At 49.2% G+C, this 24,357-nt stretch overlaps 1 protein-coding gene across 1 annotated transcript in view; it reads left to right on the top strand.

The window, feature by feature from the left end:
* axl (AXL receptor tyrosine kinase) overlaps nucleotides 1-24,357 on the top strand; it is a 235,568-nt gene that overhangs the window by 182,108 nt on the left and 29,103 nt on the right. The window contains exons 13-14 of the mRNA XM_072490274.1: nucleotides 19,553-19,648; nucleotides 21,884-21,961. Of these exons, the coding sequence (XP_072346375.1) occupies nucleotides 19,553-19,648; nucleotides 21,884-21,961 (174 nt within the window). The remainder of the gene's footprint in view (nucleotides 1-19,552; nucleotides 19,649-21,883; nucleotides 21,962-24,357) is intronic.

The following is a 24,357-nucleotide window of genomic DNA, read 5'->3' as shown; positions in this document are numbered from 1 at the left end:
ACAAGGTTCTGTTTTGGGGCCACTGCTGTTTCTCATTTTTATAAATGACCTGGAGGATGGTGTAGAAGGATGGGTGAGTAAATTTGCAGATGACACTAAAGTCGGTGGAGTTGTGGACAGTGCGGAAGGATGTTACAAGTTACAGAGGGACATAGATAAGCTGCAGCGCTGGGCTGAGAGGTGGCAAATGGAGTTTAATGCAGCAAAGTGTGAGGTGATTCATTTTGGAAGGAATAACAGGACGACAGAGTACTGGACTAATGGTAAGATTCTTGGCAGTGTGGATGAGCAGAGAGATCTCGGTGTCCATGTACATAGATCCCTGAAAGTTGCCACCCAGGTTGAGAGGGTTGTTAAGACGGCGTACGGTGTGTTAGCTTTTATTGGTTGAGGGATTAAGTTTCGGAGCCACAAGGTCATATTGCAGCTGTACAAAACTCTGGTGCGGCCGCATTTGGAGTATTGCGTGCAATTCTGGTCGCTACATTATAGGAAGGATGTGGAAGTATTGGAAAGGGTGCAGAGGAGATTTACCAGGATGTTGCCTGTTATGGAGGGAAGATCTTATGAGGAAAGGCTGAGGGACTTGAGGCTGTTTTCGTTAGAGAGAAGAAGGTTAAGAGGTGACTTAATTGGGGCATACAAGATGATCAGAGGATTGGATAGGGTGCACAGTGAGAGCCTTTTTCCTCGGATGGTGATGTCCAGCACGAGGGGACATAGCTTTAAATTGAGGGGAGATAGATATAGGACAGATGACAGAGGTAGGTTCTTTACTCAGAGAGTAGTAAGGGCGTAGAATGCCCTGCCTGCAACAGTAGTGGACTCGCCAACACTAAGGGCATTCAAATGGTCATTAGATAGACATATGGACGATAAGGGAATAGTGTAGATGGGCTTTAGAGTGGTTTCACAGGTCGGCACAACATCGAGGTCCGAAAGGCCTGTACTGCGCTGTAATGTTCTATGTTCTATGTTCTATTGGATTGGCTTTTGTGAACTTAAAGACAGTGAAGGATTGTTGCTTTTCCGGTGTGGTATTTTAGTTTAAGTGGGGAGAGTGTTGTGGACAATGGCTCTTTCAGAGGCTCAGAAGTTTTTGGGGGTGGTGAATGTTACACGTGGTACTTTACGGACAGAGACTAAAAGCAGACTGTTAGATTTGACAAGAACATTGCAGTTAACATTACCTGACAAAATGCGAAAAGGTGAGGTAATTATGGCGGTGGTTAAGCATTTAAAGTTGCCTGAGATAGAGTTTGACTCATTGGAAATGGCAAAAATTCAGTTGCAAATTAAACAAATGGAACATGAGAAAGAATTAAAGCGGCTGGCATACGAGAGTGAGAGAGAGGAAAAAGAAAGAGAAAGAGAGAGAGAGGAAAAAGAAAGAGAAAGAGAGAGAGAGGAAAAAGAAAGAGAAAGAGAGAGAGAGGAAAGAGAAAGAGAAAGAGAGAGAGAGGAAAAAGAAAAGGAGAGAAGAAAGGAGAAAAGAAAGAATAGCCCTAGCAGAACAAAAAGAAAAAGAAAGGGAGATACAGATCAGGGAAAAAGATAAAGAGAGGGGGTTTGAACTTCAGAAAATGGCCATGAAACATGACAATTAGTTAAAATTGGCAGACGTAAAGGGAAACGTACAGTTGGATGATAATGAGGATAGTGAGAAAGAGTGTCATAGTCGAAGGCTTGGTGGGGATCTATTTAAATATGTCCAAGCATTGCCAAGGTTTGACGAGAAGGAAGTGGAAGCCTTTTTCATTTCATTTGAGAAGGTAGCTAAACAAATGAAATGGCCACAGGACATGTGGGTATTACTGATTCAAACAAAGCTGGTAGGTAGAGCTAGTGAAGTGTTTGCATCACTACCGGAGGAGGTATCTGGAACGTATGAGGAGGTGAAGAAATCCATCTTAATTGCATATGAGCTAGTGCCTGAAGCTTACAGACAAAGGTTTACAAATTTGAGGAAAGAATTTGGTCAAACATACATGGAGTTTGAAAGGCTCAAACAGAGTAATTTTGATAGGTGGATAAGGGCTTTGAAAATAGACCAAACGTATGAAGCTCTCAGAAAAATTATACTTTTGGAGGAGTTTAAAAATTCAATTCCTGATGCAGTGAGAACTCATGTGGAAGAACAGAGGGTTAAAACTGCGAGATTAGCAGCGGAAATGGCAGATGATTATGAATTAGTTCATCAATCAAAGATTGGTTTCCGACATCAGTTTCAGCCGGTGAGGGATAGAAACTGGGGACATGAGAAATACTCAAGTGGTAAAGGTAAAGGTGATCTGATGGGAGATAATAAAGAGAGTGTACCTCAGATTAAAAAATAAATCCAGGAGGGTGGAAAAGAAATGAAAAGTTTCAGATGTTTTCACTGTAATAAACTAGGCCATGTAAAATCACAGTGTTGGTGGTTGAAGAAAAACACTGGGAAGGCTGATGTGGTAAAACAGGATAAGACAGTGGGGTTTGTTAGAGTGGTAAAGGAAAGCCCAAGGGAAGCGAAGGAGGTGCAAACGATTGTACAGCCTGTTCAAGAAGTAATTGTTAAGAAGGTGCCAGACGTCTTTAAAGAATTTACTTGTGTGGGTAAAGTTTACTCATGTGTATCAGGAGGAGCAGGTAAAGAAGTCACAATTTTAAGAGATACAGGGGCTAGTCAATCTTTAATGGTAAGAGATGAGGAATTATGTAGTTTGGGAAGAATGTTGCCAGAAAAGGTGGTGATTTGTGGAATTCAGGGTGAGAGGAGTAGCGTTCCATTATATAAGGTAAGGTTGGAAAGTCCAGTGAAGAGTGGTGAAGTAGTAGTAGGAGTAGTAGATAAACTATCTTGTCCAGGAATACAGTTTATCTTGGGTAATGATATAGCTGGATCGCAGGCAGGAGTGATGCCTACTTGGTTGATAAGCCAGTGGAAAATCAGTCAACTGAAGTGTTGAAGGACGAATATCCTGGAATTTTTCCGGATTGTGTAGTAACAAGGTCACAAAGTCACAGGTTAAGATAAGAGGAGAAATCAAGGAGTGAAGATGAAGTTGAAGTGCAATTATCAGAAACGATTTTTGATCAGATGGTTGAAAAAGAACAAGACCAGGTGGAGGATGAGGCGGATATTTTTAGTTCAGGAAAATTGGCGGAGTTACAACAGAAAGATGTAGAAATGAAACGGATAAATCAGAGAGCATATACGGAAGAGGAATCTGAGAGTATACCAGAGTGTTATTACCATAAAAGTGATGTCTTGATGAGAAAATGGAGACCTGTACATATGCAGGCGGATGAAAAGTGGGCAGAAGTTAATCAAGTAGTATTGCCGGTAGGGTATAGAAAGGAGGTGTTGCGAGTTGCACACGAGGTACCAGTGGGAGGTCATTTGGCGATAAGGAAAACTCAAGCTAAAATCCAGAAACAGTTTTATTGGCCTGGACTACATAAAGATGTAGTTAAATTTTGTCAATCATGTCACACATGTCAAGTGATAGGGAAACCTCAAGCAGTGATAAAACCAGTGCCCTTAATACCCATTCCAGCATTTGAGGAACCTTTTACAAGGGTCCTAATCGATTGTGTCGGACCTCTTCCTAAAACAAAAAGTGGGAATCAATATCTTTTGACTGTAATGGATGTGTCTACATGGTTTCCCAACGCCATTCCAGTACGTAATATTCCAGCTAAAAGGATTGTGGAGAAGTTACTTAAATTCTTTCCTCGATATGGATGACCCACAGAAATTCAATTGGATCAAAGAACGAATGTTACTTCAAAGTTATTCAAAGAAGTTATGGATAGCTTAGGATTAAAACAATTTAAATCAACTGCGTACCATCCAGAATCGCAGGGAGCGTTGGAAAGGTGGCATCAGACATTAAAGACAATGCTGAGGATTGCCAAGATTATCCAGAGGATTGGGATAAAGGAATTCCATTCGTATTGTTTGCAATTAGGGATGCACCTCATGAGTCTACCAAATTTAGTCCTTTTGAACTCATTTTTGGTCATGAGGTAAGAGGACCACTTAAATTGATTAAGGAAAAATTGGTGGGTGAGAAATCGGAAATTACACTATTGGATTATGTGTCAAATTTTAGGGAACGATTAAATAGAGCAGGTGAATTGGCTAGACAACATTTGAAAGTTGCACAAAATGTGATGAAACGGGTAGCAGACAAGAAATCCAAAGTTTGTAGTTTTGCCAGTGGAGATAAAGTTTTAGTGTTGTTACCAGTGGTAGGGGAGCCTTTAAAAGCTAGGTTTTGTGGACCGTATCAGATTGAAAGGAAATTAAGTGAGGTGAATTGTGTGGTAAAAACACCAGATAGAAGGAAGACTCACCGAGTGTGTCATGTGAATATGCTTAAAAGGTACTTTGAAAGGGAAGGAGAGAAAAAGGAGGTTTTATTAACTCAAAGTGACGAACCAAATCCAGATGACTGCTAATTTGACATACCTCAAATTAAATTGGAAAATGAGGATGTTCTTAAAAATTGGGATGAATTGTTAAGTTACATTCCAGAGGAAAAACGAACTGACCTGAAAGAGTTATTGATAAATCATGGGCAAGTTTGTAGAGATAAATTGGGAAGTACTAAAATGGCTATACATGACGTAGATGTGGGAAATGCTGTTCCTATTGAACAACATCCATATAGACTTAATCCTTTAAAATTGGCACAGGTTAACAGAGAGATTGAGTGTATGCTGAAGAATAGCATAATTGAAGTGGGTTGCAGCCAATGGAGCTCACCCATAGTGATGGTACCTAAACCAGATGGTACCCAACGGTTGTGTGTGGACTATAGAAAGGTGAATGCAGTTACAAGAGCGGACTCTTCTCCTGTCCCACCATTGAAGGATTGCATGGAGAAAGTGGGACAATCTGCTTTTATTTTCAACTTCCAGACATGGAAAGAACATTTAAAACATCGTATGGAGGTCTTCGATCGACTTCAGGCGGCGGGTTTGGTGATGAACCCAGCCGAAAGTGAATTTGGAGAAGCGCGAATCACTTTCCTTGCGGAGTTCCCGTTAACCTCAAGACAAAGGGAAATAATGCGATTTCTTAGCATGAGTGGATTGGATCGAACACGTTTTGTGGCGTGATTACTCCACTGATGGAATTGCTGAAGAAACAGCAATGGATAGCGGACTTTCAACAGGCATTTGACTGCCTGAAAGCTGTGATCACCAATGCTCCTGTATTGGAGAATTGCAAGGGACTATGTGGTCAGATTGAACTAAAGTATCTGATTCTAAAGGGGAATGCCGAGGAGTAGAGGAATGGATGGATCGCGCAGTGATTTTGTTCAAAGAGATTGTCAATCGAGAAGGATTTCGGTTGGCGGAAGAAGAATAAAGAAAAATGGACTCTATTATTAAACCTGTTTGCATGTGTTTTTTTTTTTTTAAACAAACGATCAGTTATATTTACTGTGTACATTTCTTAGTGGACGGTGCAAAAGTGAAAAATGAAATCATCTTGATGTTGATGGGTTTTTTTTTCTTGGGGGGAGGTGTCATGTGAGAATACCTTTAAGACATGGATGTTTAAGCAATGTACCTTTAAGAAAACAGTGATGTCAGAGAGTGGGTGGGCTGAGCTCAGGTCAGCCATTTTGCAGTTTAGTTTTGCAGTTTTGGCAGTTTGAAAAGAGCTGGGTGTGTGTCTGTGTTTTGCAGTGAGCTGGATCTCTGCCATGAAAGACTATCTCTGGACCAGTTGAGTGATATAAACTCATAATAGTGAAGCCTTTAACCTGATGTGATTTTGTTTAAAGGTGTTAAGTCTCTTGGAAGTTTGAAGGAACATTTTAAGGAATTATTTACTGTTGCAATATTTTCTGAGTTATCTTTGAAGTAAGGGGTGTTAAGAGATCCAATGTTTATTTAGGATGTTCAGTTGAGTTCATGGAATAAACAGTGTTTTGTGTTTAAAAACCCACGTGTCCATAATTGTAATACCATACCTAGGGGAAAAAGCCGTGTGCTAGGAAAAGCAACAAATCCATTAAAGGGAGAGAACATAGAACATAGAAAATACAGCACAGAACAGGCCCTTCGGCCCACGATGTTGTGCCGAACCTTTGTCCTAGATTAATCATAGATTATCATTGAATTTACAGTGCAGAAGGAGGCCATTCGGCCCTTTGAGTCTGCACCGGCTCTTGGAAAGAGCACCCTACCCAAACTCAACACCTCTACCCAACACCAAGGGCAACTTTGGACAATAAGGGCAATTTATCATTGGCCAATTCACCTAACCTGCACATCTTTGGACTGTGGGAGGAAACCGGAGCACCCGGAGGAAACCCACGCAGACATGGGGAGGAGGTGCAGACTCCGCACAGACAGTGACCCAAGCCGGAATCGAACCTGGGACCATGGAGCTGTGAAGCAATAGTGCTATCCACAATGCTACCGTGCTGCCCTTAAGAACAAATAAATCTACACGATATCATTTCACCGTAATCCATGTACCTATCCAATAGCTGCTTGAAGGTCCCGAATGTTTCCGACTCAACTACTTCCACAGGCAGTGCATTTCATGCCCCCACTACTCTCTGGGTAAAGAACTTACCTCTGATATCCCTCCTATATCTTCCACCTTTCACCTTAAATTTATGTCCCCTTGTAATGGTTTGGAGAGGTTGGTTGAACTCCATGATACAATTTGGGGTCTGGAAACGCCTCGCCCATAACACAATGCTGCAAATTCTAATCCACAAAATGTGCATTGATGTTGGTTCCCACACTCCCCCTCCTGGAGCGAGAGAGAGAGAGGGACAGAGGGAGAGAGAGAGAGAGCACTTATTGGGCCTAATTGCAGGCTTCCCAATCTGACATTGGAAATTCCACTCCCTTGTAAATGTTGTGATACAAACCGCAGCCTGGTGTTTACTGTTAGTTTGTCTGGAGTTAACACATCGTTTATCACATTTACCCAGTTCTCAGAGAATGTGAACATTCCAAAGACAGCGTGACCTTGGATTCTTTCCCCTGACAAGTTCACCCCACAACTCGCAGCCAATAAACAAACGATAATTATCAGCGAGGACTAAAAGTAAATGATGCGTTGGGCATCTTTATTTTGCGACAGTTTGAGTTGTTATGAGCCCCTGGGCCGGGGTCGAACCCCACTTGGCCCAGAGTCGCAACAGTACTGAATTGACCAAAAATACCCAACGTCTGGCCTTCAGCTGCCCAATAATTAGTCACCGGGTTGGTAAATATAAACACGATTACTGTTTGTTTGTGACATTTATGAAATATGCAGCAAATACAACATGGCTTTGTCAGGGGCAAGTCATGTCTGATGAATTTTAATTGAGTCCTTTGACGGGGTGACACTGGTATTGGATGATGGTGTGTGTGGAAAACGTATTACAGTAACCATTCACCACTGTACTACATTGTATCATGCTGTTGCCATGTGGGCTCCACCTATGGACCATTGTACTGTACTGCACTGATTGTATCATGTTGGTGCCCTTGTGGGCTCCGCCCTTGGCTCTGCCCCCTTGAGGGGCGGTATAATGAGCAGCTGCCCTGTAGGCGGCTCTCAGTGCAGAGCAGTCGCAGGCAGGCACTGTTCTAGTTGATTAAAGCCACTGTTTACTTCAACTCTCTGTCTCGTGTGAATAGATGGTCGCATCAATTTAATCAACTACAACATCGCGATGGAAGCAGCCCTCAAACCTGGCCGACTGGAACTCGACCCACAGGCCGTGGAAGCCGAAGGGATTTTTTCACACTGGCTCCGATGTTTCGAGGCCTACCTCGCCGCCTCCGCCTCGCCTTCCGTCACCGACGATCAGAAGCTGAGCCTCCTCCACGCCCAGGTGAGGCATCGAATCTCCGTACAACTCGAGGAAGCGACCACATACGCAGACGCCCTCGCGATGCTGAAGCGCCTCTACGTGAGGCCAATGAACGAAGTGTACGCGCGGCATCTCCTCGCCACTCGCCGCCAACGCCCCGGGGGATCGCTGGAGGAGTACCTACGCGGCCTCAAGGTCCTCGCGCGAAGCTGCAACTACAAGGCCGTCACGGCCTCCCAACACATGGAATTCGCCGCCCGGGACGCCTACGTGGCTGGAGTCCGGTCCAACTACGTCAGACAGCGCCTGCTCGAGAAGGGCGCCCTCGACCTAGAAGAGACGGTAAAACTAGCCACCTCTCTAGAAAAGCCTCAACGCATTCCCTTCCGCCCACGCGACCCCCTCGTGGACTCCCGACCAGAGGGTACCCCAGGCCTGTGCCGCGCGGCTGCCCACCCAACCCGGGGCGCTGCCCTGCTATTTCTGCGGCCAGAACCCAGCACCCCAGGCAGCGCTGCCCGGCTCGGAACGCGACCTGTAGCGACTGCGGCAAGAAAGGACGCTTTGCCAAAGTTTGCCTGGCCAGGTGCAATTTCTCCAAACCACAGGCCCGACTCTCAGACTCACAGGCCCGCAGACCCCGCAGCGTGGCTGCGTGCCAGCCGGCTCCGCCCCCTTCTGACGCGTCATCTGCCCTCGTGCTGTACCTGGGGGCAGCCATCTTCGACTCCGCGCAACACATGCGACTCCCGGGGGCTGCCATCTTGGCCACCGTCTCCCACGCGGCCCGCCATGTGCGACTCATGTGGGCCACCATCCTGGACGCCATCTTCCTCGCCGCCCGACACGTGCGACCGACGGGGGCCGCCATCTTGGGACCACACCACCACCTCTGACCACACCGGCTACCCGCAACTCGGCGCGGTCACCCTCGACCAGTCACGCCCAAAGCACCTCTGGAACTCCATGATGACCGTCCGGGTCAATGGACACGAAACGCCTTGCCTGTTTGACTCTGGGAGCACAGAGAGCTTCGTTCACCCAGACACGGTAAGGCGCTTTCGCTCCAAATCTCCCCCGCATTTCAAACAATTTCCCTCGCTTCCGGATCGCACTCAGTGCAGATCCGGAGGTCCACAGTCGCGAACCTCGCAATACAAAGCGTCGAATACGCAAACTTTAAGCTGTATGTACTCCTCGATCTCTGCGCTCCTCTTCTGTTGGGACTGGACTTCCAGTGCAACCTCAGGAGCCTGACCCTGAAGTTCGTCGGGCCCTTACCCCCTCTCATCGTATGTAGCCTCACAACCCTGAAGGTCAACCCTCCCCCGCTCTTCGCAAACCTCACCGCCGACTGTAAGCCAGTCGCCACCAGAAGCAGGCGGTACAGCATCCAGGACAGGACTGTTATCAGGTCCGAGGTCCAGCGACTCTTGCGAGAGGGAATCACCGAGGCAGCAATAGCCCCTGGAGAACCCAGGTGGTGGTCGTCAGGACCGGGGAAAAGAACCGGATAGTTGTAGACGACAGCCAAACCATAAATGGGTACACGCTTCTCGATGCGTACCCCCTTCCCCGGATAGCGGACATGGTTAATCAGATCGCACACGACCGTGTGTCTCCACGGTGGATCTGAAGTCCGCAGACCACCAGCTCCCAATCCGCCCGGACGACTGCCATGACACGGCCTTTGAGGTAGACGGCCGCCTCTTCCACTTCCTCCGGGTCCCCTTCGGCGTCACCAACGAGGTCTCGGTCTTTCAAAGAATGATGGACCGAATGGTGGACCAGTACGGGCTGCGGGCCACATTTCCGCATCTGGACAACGTCAACTTCTGCGGCCACGACCAGCAGGACCACGACGCCAACCTCCAGAGGTTTCTGCAAACCGCCCAAGCCCTCAACCTCACTTATGACAAGGAGAAATGTGTTTCCCGCACAACCAGATGAGCCATCCTCAGCGATGTCGTGGAAAACGGAGTCCTAGGGCCCGACCCCGACCGTATGCGGCTCCTCCTGCAACTCCCCCTTCCCCACTGCCCCAAGGTCCTGAAAAGGTGCCTTGGGTTCTTTTCCTATTACACCCAGTGGGTCCCCAACTACGCGGACAACTGATCAAAGCTACCACCTTCCCACTGGCAGCTGAGGCCCGCCAGGCCTTCAGCCGCACCAAGGCAGATATTGCCAAGGCCGCGATGCGCGCGGTGGACGAGTCCATCCCCTTCCAGGTGGAGAGCGACGCGTCAGAGGTCGCTCTCGCCGCTACCCTTAACCAGGCAGGCAGGTCAGTGGCATTTTTTCCCGTACCCTCAACGCCTCCGAGATTCGACACTCCTCAGTCGAAAAAGAAGCTCAAGCCATCGTGGAAGCTGTACAGCACTGGAGGCACTACCTCGCTGGTAGGAAGTTTACCCTCGTCACCGACCAACGGTTGGTAGCCTTCATATTCGATAATACGCTGCGGGGCAAGATCAAGAGTGATAAGATCTTGAGGTGGAGGATCGAACTCTCCACCTATAATTACGATATCGTGTATCGCCCTGGGAAGCTCAACGAGCCCCCAGATGCCCTGTCCCGCGGCACATGCGCCAGCGCGCAAGATGACCGACTACGTGCTATCCATGATGACCTCTGCCACCCGGGGGGGTCACCCGGCTTCTCCACTACATCAAGGCCCGCAACCCGCCCTACTCCATCGAGGAGGCCAGAGCCATGACCAGGGACTGCCCGATCTGCGCGGAGTGCGAGCTGCACTTCTATCGACCGGATAAAGCCCACCTGGTAAAGGCATCCCGGCCCTTTGAGTGCCTCAGTATCGATTTCAAAGGGCCCCTCCCCTCCAACAACCGCAACACATATTTCCTCAACATCATCGACGAGCTGTGGCTTCCCCTTTGCCATCCCCTGCCCCGACATGACCGCGGCCACCGTCATTAAAGCCCTGCACAGTGTCTTCACCCTGTTCGGTTTCCCCACGGACATTCACAGTGACCAGGGCTCCTCGTTTATGAGCGATGAACTGTGTCAGTACCTGCTTGGTAAGGGCACCGCCTCGAGCAGAACTACCAGTTATAACCACAGGGGAAACGGGCAGGTGGAGAGGGAGAACGCGACGGTATGGAAGGCCGTTCTCCTGGCCCTACGGTCCAGGAATCTCCCAGTTTCCCACTGGCAGGAGGTCCTCCCCGACGCGCTCCACTCCATTAGGCCCCTCCTTTCCACAGCCACGAACGAGACCCCTCATGACCGCTTGTTTGTTTCCCCAGGAAATCCACCTCCGGCGTCTCGCTTCCATCCTGGCTGACGCACCGGGGCCCGTCCTACTCCACAAACATGTAAGGAGCCATAAGTCCCACCCCCCTGGTCGAGAGGGTCCAGCTCCTTCACACCAACCCCCCGTACGCATACGAAGAGCATCCTGACGGCCGACAGGGCACAGTCTCCCTCCGGGACCTGGCACCCGCAGGATCACCTACCATCACCCCAACCTACCCCCCCCCAACCTACACAAACAGCGCCCCCCCCCCCCCACATGGCCTCCACACCCCCTCCGATACACCTTCCTTCGCCGACCTACAGGAATGAAGCGCCTGAAGACACGCTCCCGGAGTCCACACCTGTGCCAGCGTCGACGAGTTCACCACCCATGCCCGCACCGACGGGTTCAACACCCGTGCCCGCTGCGAAACCAGAGCTCCGGCGATCGCAGCGCACCATCAGGGCACCGGACAGACTGAACCTGTGAGCCCTTCACCCCCGTCTGGATTTTTTAACAGGGGGTGAATGTGGTGAACATATTATAGTAACCATTCACCACTGTACTACATTGTACCACGCTGTTGCCCATGTGGGCTCCACCTATGGACCATTGTACTGTACTACACTGATTGTATCATGTTGCTGCCCTTGTGGGCTCCGCCCCTGGCTCCGCCCCCTTGAGGGGAGGTGTAAAGAGCAGCTGCCCTGTAGGCGGCTCTCAATAGCAGAGCAGTCGCAGGCAGGCACTGTTCAAGTCGATTAAAGCCACCGTTCACTTCAACTCCCTGTCTCGTGTGAATTGATGACCGCATCATGGTGGTGCAGTGGATGTTGTATATTTGGACTGTCAGAAAGAATTTGATCCGATCCTGCTCTGCCTCTCTCGTGGCTGCACTTCCAATGGGTCAGCATCAGGGGGGCGTCGGGGAGCGTCGCTTTCTCGATGACCGTCTGGGGGGTACACAGCTGGGGACTGATACCTGACTCGGTCACCAGCGGAGGTCTCGGAAACCTGGGTTTCCATTTCCGAGCTGGAGTCTACCACCTCTCGTATCTCGGTGCTGGGGGGGGCCCCCTAGGGGGTGATGCCCCCAGGCCTCCATGTGCCAGGGGAGTGGCTGGAAGACGGTTTCTCTGAAGGGGTGAAGTGGCTTAATGCTGGGTTCTCTGCACCTGAGGTGGTCAAGATGCTTCCGCACCATGTGTTCTTGCGTCTGCACCCGATATGAAACCGGGCCCGTCTGTTGTACAACCGCCCCCTGGAGTCCACCTGGAGTCCAACCGCCCCTGACGTTGCGGACGTAAAGTACTTCCCCTGGTTTGAAACTCCTGGATTCAGCCCTGCAGGCCCTGACCCTGTCGAACTTTCCCACCAATATCAGGGAACCTGAGGCTGAGGCGGGGCCTGAGTCACCGGCCCATCAATAGTTCCGTTGGCGCTACGCCCGTCGCGGCATGCCGCGTGGTCCGATCGGCGAACATAAATCTTGCCAGTCGCGCGTCCGCGGACCCTGTTTCTTCAGACCCCTGTGGAAGGTGCCGCACCCTGTTACTCTTCAGAAACCATTCGTCGCTCGGGGAGGTGGGGGGGGGGGGGGGGGCATTGCTTGTGACCAGCACCTCTGGAATGGCGTGGGTGCTAAAGAAAAGCCGGAGTTTCTCAACCATGGCCTTCGACGTGGTGGACGACATCCGATGCACTTCCAGCCACTTGGAATGTCAACCGTGAGTCAAAACATTGAGCCCTGGAAAGGTCCAGTGGACCGGAATGCAGGCGCTCCCAAGGCCAGCCTGGCCATTCCCATGGATGCAGAGGGATGGCAGGGAAGAGTTTCTGCTGTTCCTGGCATGTGGTGCCCTGTAGGGCCAGTCGTTCGATCGCGCCACCCAGGTCTGGCCTCCACACACAGCTGCGGGCCAGAACCTTCATCTCCGACACCCCTGGGTGGCTGTTGTGCGGATGCTGAAGGATGGCATCTCTGCCCTGGCCTGGGACCACCACGCGAGCCCCCCCGCCCACAGGACGTGCCGTCTTCCACGCTGGGCATCCGCATTTTGGCTTCAAAGGCCCGGAGTTCTTTTTTTAACATTTAGAACGCCCAATTCCTTTTTCGTCCAATTAAGGGACAATTTAGCGCGGCCAATCCACTTACCCTGCACATCTTTGGGTTTTGGGGGTGGGACCCACACAGACAGGGGGAGAATGTGCAAACTCCTCAAGGACGGTGACCCGGGGCCGGGAATGTCTGCGTTTGCAAATGGCATACCCGGGCGATGCTCGAAGGTGTATTCATACGCTGTTAGCAACAGGGCCCATCGCTGAATTGGACAGACACTATTGGCGGGATCACCTTGTCCTCTTTAAAAAAAGCTGCAGCAATGGCTTGTGGTCTGTCACAGTGGTGAATCGACGGCCATACACGTCCTGGTGAAAGATCTTCACCGCGACTGCGATGGCAATTCCCATCCGTTTCTCTGAGTGTGCATGCGTTCCTCAGCGGCCAATGTCCTTGACGCAAATGCTATCGGCCTATCTCTTCCGTCCGCCATGCGGTGAGACAATTCAGCTCCTATTCGGTAAGGCGAGGCTTCGCGCATCACAAGTGCCCTACCACCTTGAATCGTCCTCCATCGATTTCGGGGAGGCTTTCGGGGGGGGGGGGGCCTTATAGGCAGCTGGGGATTTAATGTGCGGGGGCTGGGACTCACGTCTATTTCTTCGGTCTGGCTCCACGGTCTGAGTCCGCCGTGGTGCGCGTCCTCTGACCCGGGATGCGGGGGCCCGTATCTGCAGCAAAAGCTGCGAGATTCACTTCGGGTCCCTGCTAGCCCCCTGCAGGGCTGTGAATTCCTTTAACTTTTTTGCAGGAATTTCAGGAGTAAAACTCCTCCGTTTTTCCGCCGGCGTGGGGGGTGTAGTCTCAATAATGGAGAATCCAGCCCTGTGTTTTTCCCACTATTTGTGGATCCTGACTCCTGAGGTTTACACTTTATCCCTTCTGACTGTGCAGGAAAGTTTGGCACAAACAATCCCTTCAACGAGCAACTAGCAAATCCTTTTCTATTTTATGCCTAAACATTTCGACTTTCCAACCGAGTAGTGACCTGTGCAGAGACGTCAGACTTCAAAATCCCCTTTCCCCCAAACCGTGTACTGTCACCGCATGCACGTTCCCTGCAGCCCAGATCCCGCCCATTACAACACCAGCAAGCCTTCCCCGACTGCCAGAGTCTTCTTTGTCATGTGAGAGTCCATGTTTTATCCAATGGCTGCAGTGATGCCAGTGAGTGGGTGGAGCTGAGCTCTGCTCTGCTTTTTAGTTTCGCTTTAAGCTGGGACCTGTTTTTGGCTCAGTGTTTAGTTCCGCTTTCAGTTGGAGAGCTGCATTCAAACCAAGCAGATGTATTTTGGCCTCTCTCTCTTCATGCTAAAGAATGTTTCCAGATCACTTGATGATTTCAAAGTAATACCTGTTTCTGTAAGGAATGCAAACCTATTGTTGTTTGGGTTTTTTGACCCATGGATGTTGCTAGGAAAGTTACTAAGGGTTACCTCTAGACTACTGTATCTTTTTGGGGGGTTATCAATGTTGGTAGTTGGTAAGATGTTTACTGTGGGTTTATATAATGTTAACTGGATTCATAGAATAAGCATTGTTTTGTTTTAAACAGACTTTAGCTCTCTGTTGTATCACACCTGTAAAGTGGGCCCTTGTGCACCCCATAACCAAAATCTATTAGAAATTGTGGCACTCCATGATATACTTTAGTGTTCGCTAAACCCGGTCCATAATATCTGACTGACAGTTGCTGTCGAACATTTTTGTTAAACCTTCACATCAGTGCCAATATTTTGCCCAACATCTGTGTGAGTCCGATCTCGAGAATCTTCCGTTGCCCCCGATGACGTTCAACAATTTGTCAGCGCAAATCTTCTTTCCAGTCCTCGTCGCCGGCTTCCGCTCCTCTTACATTTCTTTGTTACCACAAAGAGAAAAGGCTTGGAGCTGCCCACACTCTGGGTTGGTGTAAAACACGACGCGAGGTTTATCAAGGGTATGGCTCAATGCAGTCAAAATGGTGATTTCCCTAAAGCCCGCGCAAACACTACTGACGTCACTGTACATCAGGTGATGCACAACCAGCAAGAATGTATTCCCAGATACATAGCAGGAGGGTTGGAGGAGGTGACAGGGATAGGGAGAGTTATTGGGACTGGAGGAGGTTGCAGAGTTAGTGAGGGTTGGAGGGACTGGAGGAGGTTGCAGATATAGGGAGGGTTGCAGTTGTCGGAGCGTGTTACAGAAAGGATGTGGAGGAGGGTGCAGAGATTGGCAGGGTTGTATGGTCTGGAGGAGGATACAGAGGTAGGGAGTTCTGGAGTGGCTAGAGGAGCTTACTGAGATAGGGTGGATTGTAAGGGTTGAAGAAGGATACAGAGACAGGGAGGTCTGGAGTGGCTGGAAGAGGCTACAAAGTTAGGGAGGGTTGGAGAAGGTTACTGAGATTGGGAGAATTGTATTGCTGGAGGAGGTTACAGATATAGGGAGGGTTGTATTGGTGGAGGAGGTTGCAGAGATAGGGCGGGTTGGAGCGGCTGGAGGAGGTTACAGAGATAGGGAGGGTTATACGTGCTTGAGGAGGTTGCAGAGATAGGGAGGGTTGGAGCGGCTGGAAGAGGTTACAGAGATAGGGAGGATTGAATTGGTGGAGGAGGTCACAGAGATAGGGAGGTTGGGGTGGCTGGAGGAGGTTACAAAGATAATAATAATAATTTTACTAGTGTCACAAGTAGGCTTACATTAACACTGCAATTAAGTTACTGTGAAAAGCCCCTAGTCGCCACACTCCGGCACCTGTTCGGGTACACAGAGGGGGAATTCAGAATGTCCAAATTACCTAATAGCACGTCTTTTAGGACTAGTGGGAGGAAACCGGAGCATCCAGAGGAAACCCACGCAGACACGGGGAGAACGTGCAGACTCCGCACAGACCGTGACCAAAGCCGGGAATCGAACCTGGGACCCTGGTGCTGTGAAGCAACAGTGCTAACCACTGTGATGCCACATAGGGAGGGTTGGAGTGGCTGGAAGAGGTTACTGAGATAGGGAGGGTTGGAGTGGCTGGAGGAGGTTACTGAGGTAAGGAGGGTAATGGGGCTGGAGGAGGTTACTGAGATAGGGCGAGTGATAGAGTCTGGAAGAGGTTACTGAGCTAGGAAGGATAAGAGGGATTGGATGAGGTTACTGAGATAGGGAGGGTTGTAGGGGCTGGAAGAGGATACAGAGATAGGAAGGGTTGGAGTGGCTGGAGGAGATTACAGGAGAGGGAGGGTAATAGGGGCTGGAAGAGGCACAGAGATAGGGAGGGTTGGAGTGGCTGGAGGAGGTTACTGAGATAGGGAGGGTTGTAGGGCTGGAGGACGTTACTGAGATAGGGAGGCTAATAGGGCCTGGAAGAGGGCCCTGAGATAGGGAGGATAGGCACTAGCAGATGAGCCTATCCAGGCTGTGTAAGCGATGCTGCCTCAGGCACATCCATTGCTTTTGACTGGGCGAAGAATGGAATGAATGTGGTGTACGTTCCTCCGATTGGTTAACAATCTGGCTGACATTCCGGCAGGCTAGGTCTAACCCACACTCTGTAACTCCTTGGATTGGGAAGTGGAGCCGGAATGAATGAGAACAGCAGAGTAAACAGAGGGAGGATTGTCCTTTGCCAAATCCACGCCTTGGCAGGAGCGGCTGGTGAAAATTTAGGAAAATCGACCTCAGCTCCCGGCCCAGAACACAGGCCAAGTGTTAAATCAATTTTATGTTGCGTTGCAAAGAAATGAGGTGAAACATTGTTTTCCGCTGTTTCGACCTCCCCACTCTCCCATCACCCAAACATTGACAACAAAACAGGGGATGATCTCCTCGTGTTTGACTCTTTAGCAGCCTCCGTGTATCGAATCGCAGGCTTTCTATTCAGTTGCCAACTCTGACAGGACCAAATCCTGGAGATTTGATCACGCGACCCAGAACGTCAAGTCAAACTCTCTCTTTTTTGCCATTGTTTCAAGGGCCCCTATTTGTATAACTGAGAAACCAAACTATTCAGGGAATATTCAAACAAGACACTTTTTAACACGCCAATGATTCTCCTGAGATTTGCTGGCCGGTCCGGGGAACAGGTCCTCAGCTCCGTGAAACACTTGGATAATCCTGGACTGATGGCAGCCGTACTTCCGCCTCGGGGTCAGGTTTCTGGAATCCAGAAGCAGTCTCGTGCTGGGCTGTAACCATTGTGTAATCCTGGGAGATGTTGATGGGGGTCACATAAAGAGGGATGGTAAAGATTTGTGTTGGGTATAAACACTGCGGTAAACCAATTGTTGTAACAGCCCGATTCTGGGCTCTAACGTTTGGCCGGCATATTTGCAGATACGTGGTGATTTAGGGAATATCCAAAGGACAACCTGGAGCAACCTGGGAGTGGGCAAAGTTCACAGGACAGGATGTGATTCCGAAATGGGAAGCCTAATCTCAATGGATTATTTAAACTCCGTGCTGAGTTCAAACAGATCCCGGGCCGGATTCTCCGTTTCAGCAGCTCAGCGCCGATACCAGCGAAACATGTGTCGTCTTTTACGATCAAAAAAAATATGCGTCAAACTCTCACCGATCCTGGGACCGGTGAGGGGCTAGCAGCGGCACCAGGTGAAACTCCCGGCTCCTGATATTTTTGAATCAGGGGCCTTATTCCACAATGTGGAAGTTATGAATCTTAAGTGAATTTTTAAGTGCCCTTGAAGGGTTGACAAGGTCTGTAGTGAACAGCCCTGTATTAGAAAATTGAAAACAAAATTGCCTGTGTCAGATTGGAAAAATCTGCTCTGGCGGTTTCAATAGCTATTTGTTGACATAACCCTAAGTGCTACCATCAGAGCATTATTAATACCTGACTGCCTTTCTATCAATATCACAGGGGGTGGGGGGGGGGATGCTTGTTAGCTCATAGTTTGTTTCAAAACTTGAGGAGGTTGTAAAGAAATAGTTGACATGGGGCTATAAGGGCCATGGGGATGGGCGCGGGGTCATAGGTTGGCATACGGGTTATATGGGATTGGTTGGTATGAATGGGAAGCGGGTGGGATGTAAGGGTAAGGGAGCTTAGTGTTCCAGAAAGCAAGTGTAAAATTGTCCCAGAGATCGTGAGCACTTAGCAGCCCCTGTGGCCACCTCTGATTGGTGTACGGGGGAGGCAGGCCCCACCTTCCTGACCCCGCTTTACCCCAGGTGAATATTCTGGGCACTTTTTCTCGAGGTGGCTGTGGATTTGCCGAGTCCAAACTCTAGGCCCACATGTGCTAATTGGCTGCCCTGTTCTATAATAATAATAATAATCGTTATTGTCACAAGTAGGCTTACATTAACACTGCAACAAAGTTACTGTGAAAATCCCCTAGTCGACACATTCCGGCGCCTGTTCAGGTACACCGAGGGAGAATTCAGAATGTCCAAATTACCTAACAGCACGTCTTTCGGGACTTGTGGGAGGAAACCGGAGCAGCCGGAGGAAACCCACGCCGACACGGGGAGAATGTGCAGACTCCGCACAGACAGTGACCCAAGGTTGCAATCGAACCCGGGTCCCTGGCGCTGTGAGAACATAGAACATAGAACATACAGTGCAGAAGGAGGCCATTCAGCCCATCGAGTCTGCACCGATCCACTTAAGCCCTCACTTCCACCCTATCCCCATCACCCAATAACCCCTCCTAACCTTTTTGGTCACAAAGGGCAATTTATCATGGCCAATCCACCTAACCTGCACGTCTTTGGACTGTGGGAGGAAACCGGAGCACCCGGAGGAAACCCACGCACACACGGGGAGAACGTGCAGACTCCGCACAGACAGTGACCCAGCGGGGAATCGAACCTGGGACCCTGGTGCTATGAAGCCACAGTGCTATCCACTTGTGCTACCGTGCTGCCCAACCTGGGAGCCTGGCGCTGTGAAGCCACAGTGTTATCCACTTGTACTACTGTGAGGATGCAGTGCTAACCACTGTGCCACCATGCTGCCCGTCAATCAGGTTGCCTCTCAGTCGTCTCTTTTCTAGGACAAAAACCCCAACCTTTTCAATTTTTGACAGTTCTGCCCTCTCAGTTCTGGTATTTTCTGACCTGAATTAGAGGACATGACGATCGCTGTTGGTCAGCTTGACTCTGTTCGCACTGAAGTTTTATTTTCTAAAATGTATTGTTTCATGGAATGTGGGCGTGGCTGACGTCTGACCCGTTTACACCATAGTCGTCATGCCAGGCCCAGCCTTTCCAATTGTTTCATTCTTCAGGGAGGTGCGGGCATCACTAAAGCCAGTGTTTGTTGCCCATCCCTCATTGCTGTCGAACCGTGAGTGTCTTGCTCGGCCATTAGCAGAGTTGTTAATTTTGGTGTTTTGTTTCCCTCTCGCAATGCCGCAGTGAACACTCTGGGAATCAGTGACAACCTCAAAGAATTGCTCCAGGATGTGATGGTTGACCGACACAAGTTGGCGTTGGGCAAGACGTTAGGAGAAGGTAAGGACCAGAGTGTGGTTCGGGGGTGGGGGGGGGGCGGGGGCTCCTGCTGCATGCGGGGGGGCACTCCCCCAGCACAATGAACACGCAGAAGGGTCAATTCTGCGTCCCCCAAATGAAGGAGTTGTTTTGGTCCAGAGTGAAGTTTAATGAGATCATTAATAAGACATTAATGAGACATTTCAAGAGGTCATCCAAGTGCTTTTTAAAGATTGCGAGGTTTCCTGTCTCAACTACCCTCCCAGGCCACCCATTCCAGATTCTCACCACGCTCTGGGTGAAAATTGTTTTCCTCCAATACCCTCTAAACCTCCTGCTCCTCAACTTAATATTATGCCCCCTTGTTATTGAGCCTTCAACTAAGGGGAATAGCTGCTTCCTATCCACCCTGTCCATGCCTCTCTTAATCTTCTACACCTCAATCAGGTCGCCCCTCAGCCCTCCCTGCTCACAGGAAAACAACCTGAGCTTATCCAGCTTCTCTTCACAGCGGAAATGTTCCATCCCAGGCAACATCCTGGTGAATCTCCTCTGCACCCCCTCCAGTGCAATCACATCCTTCCTATAATGTGGCGACCAGAACTGCACACAGTGCTCCAGCTGCGGCCTCACCAAGTTCCTGTACAGCTCCAACATAACCTCACTGCTCTTATAATCTATGCCACGATTGATAAAGGCAAGTGTCCCGTATGCTGTCGTAACTATCCTTTTCACCAGTCCTGTCTTAACCTGATCTCTGCAACCAGAGAGATTACCAACTCTGGTTGGCTATATTCCTGGAGGTTTTATCACATGACCATCCTATTCCAACTACCCAATTCCCTAAAACAGACTATCGTTTTACTCCAGAGTTATTCATAGCAGCGTTGAACCTCCCAGTTGAAAGCTTTTCAAAATGTGTCCAATCCTGAGACCAGCTCCTTCATTCGACCCTGCCCTGAAATTGGTCCTGTGAACAAATTTCCTTTCATACCTTGGCACCACTTCCACCATCTCAGTACCCCGAGCAGTGCCTTGCTTGTTTGACACTCCGCCAAATCCTATAACCACCAATTCTCACCTCTGTCAGGAGTTCAGTCTTCAACCAGTATTTAGGATGTATATTAGGATTGAATTTGGAATAGGGTTAGAATTAGGATTGGAATTGTGATTGGGCAATAGGATGAATATTGGGACTGAGATTGGGATTGGCAAATGGATGAAGATTGGGATTGAGATTGGGATCGGTAAATGGATGAAGATTGGGATTGAGATTGGGATTGGCAGTAGGATGAAGATTGGGATTGAGATTGGGATTGGCAGTAGGATGAAGATTGGGATTGAGATTGGGATTGGCAGTAGGATGAAGATTGGGATTGAGATTGAGATCGGTAAATGGATGAAGATTGGGATTGGCGTAGGATGAAGATTGGGATTAAGATTGGGATTGGCAGTAGGATGAAGATTGGGATTGAGATTGGCAGTAGGATGAAGATTGGGATTGAGATTGAGATCGGTAATTGGATGAAGATTGGGATTAGCAGTAGGATGAAGATTGGGATTGAGATTGAGATCGGTAAATGGATGAAGATTGGGATTGAGATTGGCAGTAGGATGAAGATTGGGATTGAGATTGGGATCGGTAAATGGATGAAGATTGGGATTGAGATTGAGATCGGTAATTGGATGAAGATTGGGATTAGCAGTAGGATGAAGATTGGGATTGAGATTGAGATCGGTAAATGGATGAAGATTGGGATTGAGATTGGCAGTAGGATGAAGATTGGGATTGAGATTGGGATCGGTAAATGGATGAAGATTGGGATTGAGATTGGGATTGGCAAATGGATGAAGATTGGGATTGAGATTGGGATTGGCAGTAGGATGAAGATTGGGATTGAGATTGGGATTGGCAGTAGGATGAAGATTGGGATTGAGATTGGGATTGGCAGTAGGATGAAGATTGGGATTGAGATTGGGATTGGCAGTAGGATGAAGATTGGGATTGAGATTGGGATCGGTAAATGGATGAAGATTGGGATTGGCAGTAGGATGAAGATTGGGATTGGAAAATGGATGAAGATTGGGATTGTTATTGGGGTTAGGATTGATATGATATTGGGATTAGGAGTGGGATTGAGGATTGGGGTTAGGCTCATTTGTCGAGACCCGACTAATTCCTTCGTGGAAAAGCGAAACACGTAGCCTCGTTTGATCTCTTTCACCTTAATGTACATATTGATTTATTTTGCCCAGGGGAGTTTGGCTCGGTCATGGAGGGACAGTTGAACCAGGATGATTATCTTCTCAAAGTGGCTGTCAAGACGATGAAAAGTAAGTGGGCTATGACGTCCGATTGGCCGAAGGGTTTTTAATGGGGCCCAGTTGATGTGGACGGAGCTCTCGCTGGGAACCAAATGGAGTCTCTAAAGAGTCCAAGTACCCAAGCAGGTGCTTTGGATGGAGAGTGACACTGTGTTCCTCTCTGCTGGTGCCACCCGCCACCAGGAACACTGTTTCTTGCCAGGGGTATTCACCCTGGCCCCTGCTCAGGTATGGTCACCTGTGCATAGAATTGGATGGAAAGTACAGCCCAGACACGTTCAATTTAAGTGAACCATTCCAGTATTTATACTCCACGTGCTCTGATCCAGGTGTCCTTGGAGAGAGGACCCAGGGGCACCATCGGGTCTTCCAGGCCCGGTGGGCACCAGAGGGACTGGGGTGCATTACTCATCCTCTTACGTTTTGGTTTGGTGTTTTAAGTTCAATTTGTGATTTGTTTCTGTTGAAGGCAGTTTCCCTGTAAGGGGCTGTACCTTTAATTTGCCCCTCAGTTTATTTGATTTAGTTGAATTGGTTATTTGATTCTCCAGCCATGTGCTCAACCACTCAGTCCCCCTATTCCAGTGCTCACTGGCAGGAGGCACTGTGGGTAGCACAATTGCTTCACAGCTCCAGGGTCCCAGGTTCGATTCCGGCTTGGGTCACTGTCAGTGCGGAGTCTGCACGTTCTCCCCGTGTGTGGGAGGGTTTCCTCCGGGTGCTCCGGTTTCCTCCCACAGTCCAAAGATGTGCAGGCTAGGGGGATTGGCCGTGATAAATTGTCCTTAGTGTCCAAAAAATTGTCCTTAGTGTTGGGTGGGGTTACTGGGTTATGGGGACAGGGTGGAGGTGTTGACCTTGGGTTGGGTGCTCTTTCCAAGAGCCGGTGCAGACTCGCTGGGCCGAATGGCCTCCTTCTGCACTGTAAATTCTATGACTGCTGCCCACGAGGTTCCGATTACTAATTTCCTTCCGTATTCCCTAAAATCTGCTTTGAGGTCCTCATCTCTCTACCTACCTGTTGCTGGTACAAATGTGGACGAGGACCTCTGGCTGTTCACCCCCCTCCCCCCCCCCCCCCCCCCCCCTCCCCCAGAGGATGTCCTGCAGCCGCTCAGCGAAATCCTTGACCCTGGGGTGTGGGGGAGAGAGAAGCTGAGATTATTCTGGTTAACGCAGAGAAAGTTAAGGGCAGGTTTTGGCAGGAGGTGGGGAGAAGCTGTTTCCTCAGCCAGGCACAGATTCCAAAATACCCGAAGGAAGAGAAGAATTATTTTACATTGCAAGTTGTTGCGATCTGGAATGCATTGTGCCTGGAGCAAACGCAGCCACAACTTTTAAAGAGAATTGGTTAAGTACTTGTCAGGCTCTGGGATAAGTGTTACAGCCATAGGACTGAGTCAGCGCGGCTTTGTCAAGGGGAGGTCACGTGTGACAAATCTGTTTGAGTTCTTTGAGGAACTCAGACACGGAAATTAGACAAAGGAGAACCAGTGGACGTGATTTATTTAGATTTCCAGAAGGCCTTTGACAAGGTGCCGCATAGGAGATTGTTGAATAAGTTAAGAGCCCGTGGTGTTAAGGGTAAGATCCTGGCATGGATTGAGGATGTGCTGACTGGCAGAAGGCAGAGAGTGGGGATAAAGGGGTCTTTTTCAGGATGGCAGCCGGTGACTAGTGGTGTGCCTCGGGGGTTGGTGCTGGGACCACAACTTTTCACAATATACATCAATGATCTGGAAGAAGGAGTTGAAGGCCCTGTTGCTAGGTTTTCAGACGATACAAAGATCTGTAGAGGGACAGGTGGTATTGAGGAAGCAATGGGGCTGCAGAAGGACTTGGACAGGCTGGGAGAGTGGGCAATGAAGTGGCAGATGGAATACAATGTGGAAAAATTAGCTTATGCACTTTGGAAGGAGGAATGGAGGCATCGACTATTTTCTAAATGAGGAAATGTTGAGGAAATCAGAAGCACAAAGGGACTTGGGAGTCCTTGGTCACGATTCACTTAAGGAATTCAGGTTCAGTCGACAGTTAAGAAGGCAAATGCAATGTTAGCATTCATGTCGAGAGGGCTAGAATACAAGACCAGGGATGTACTTCTGAGGCTGTATAAGGCTCTGGTCAGACCCCATTTGGAGCATTGTGAGCAGTTTTGGGCCCCGTATCTAAGGAAGGATGTGCTGGCCTTGGAAAGGCTCCAGAGGAGGTCCACAAGAATGATCCCTGGAATGAACAGCTTGTTGTATGAGGAACGGTTGAGGACTCGGGGTCTGTACTCGTTGGAGTTTAGAAGGATGAGGGGGGATCTTATTGAAACTTACAGGATAATGCGAGGCCTGGATAGAGTGGACGTGGAGAGGATGTTTCCACTTGTAGGAGAAACTAGAACCAGAGGACACAAT

The sequence above is a fragment of the Scyliorhinus torazame genome, chromosome 25 (assembly GCF_047496885.1).
Source record: "Scyliorhinus torazame isolate Kashiwa2021f chromosome 25, sScyTor2.1, whole genome shotgun sequence".
Lineage (NCBI taxonomy): Eukaryota > Metazoa > Chordata > Chondrichthyes > Carcharhiniformes > Scyliorhinidae > Scyliorhinus > Scyliorhinus torazame.
Note: the sequence above shows the minus strand (reverse complement) of the source record. Positions and strands in the feature narration are given on the sequence as shown.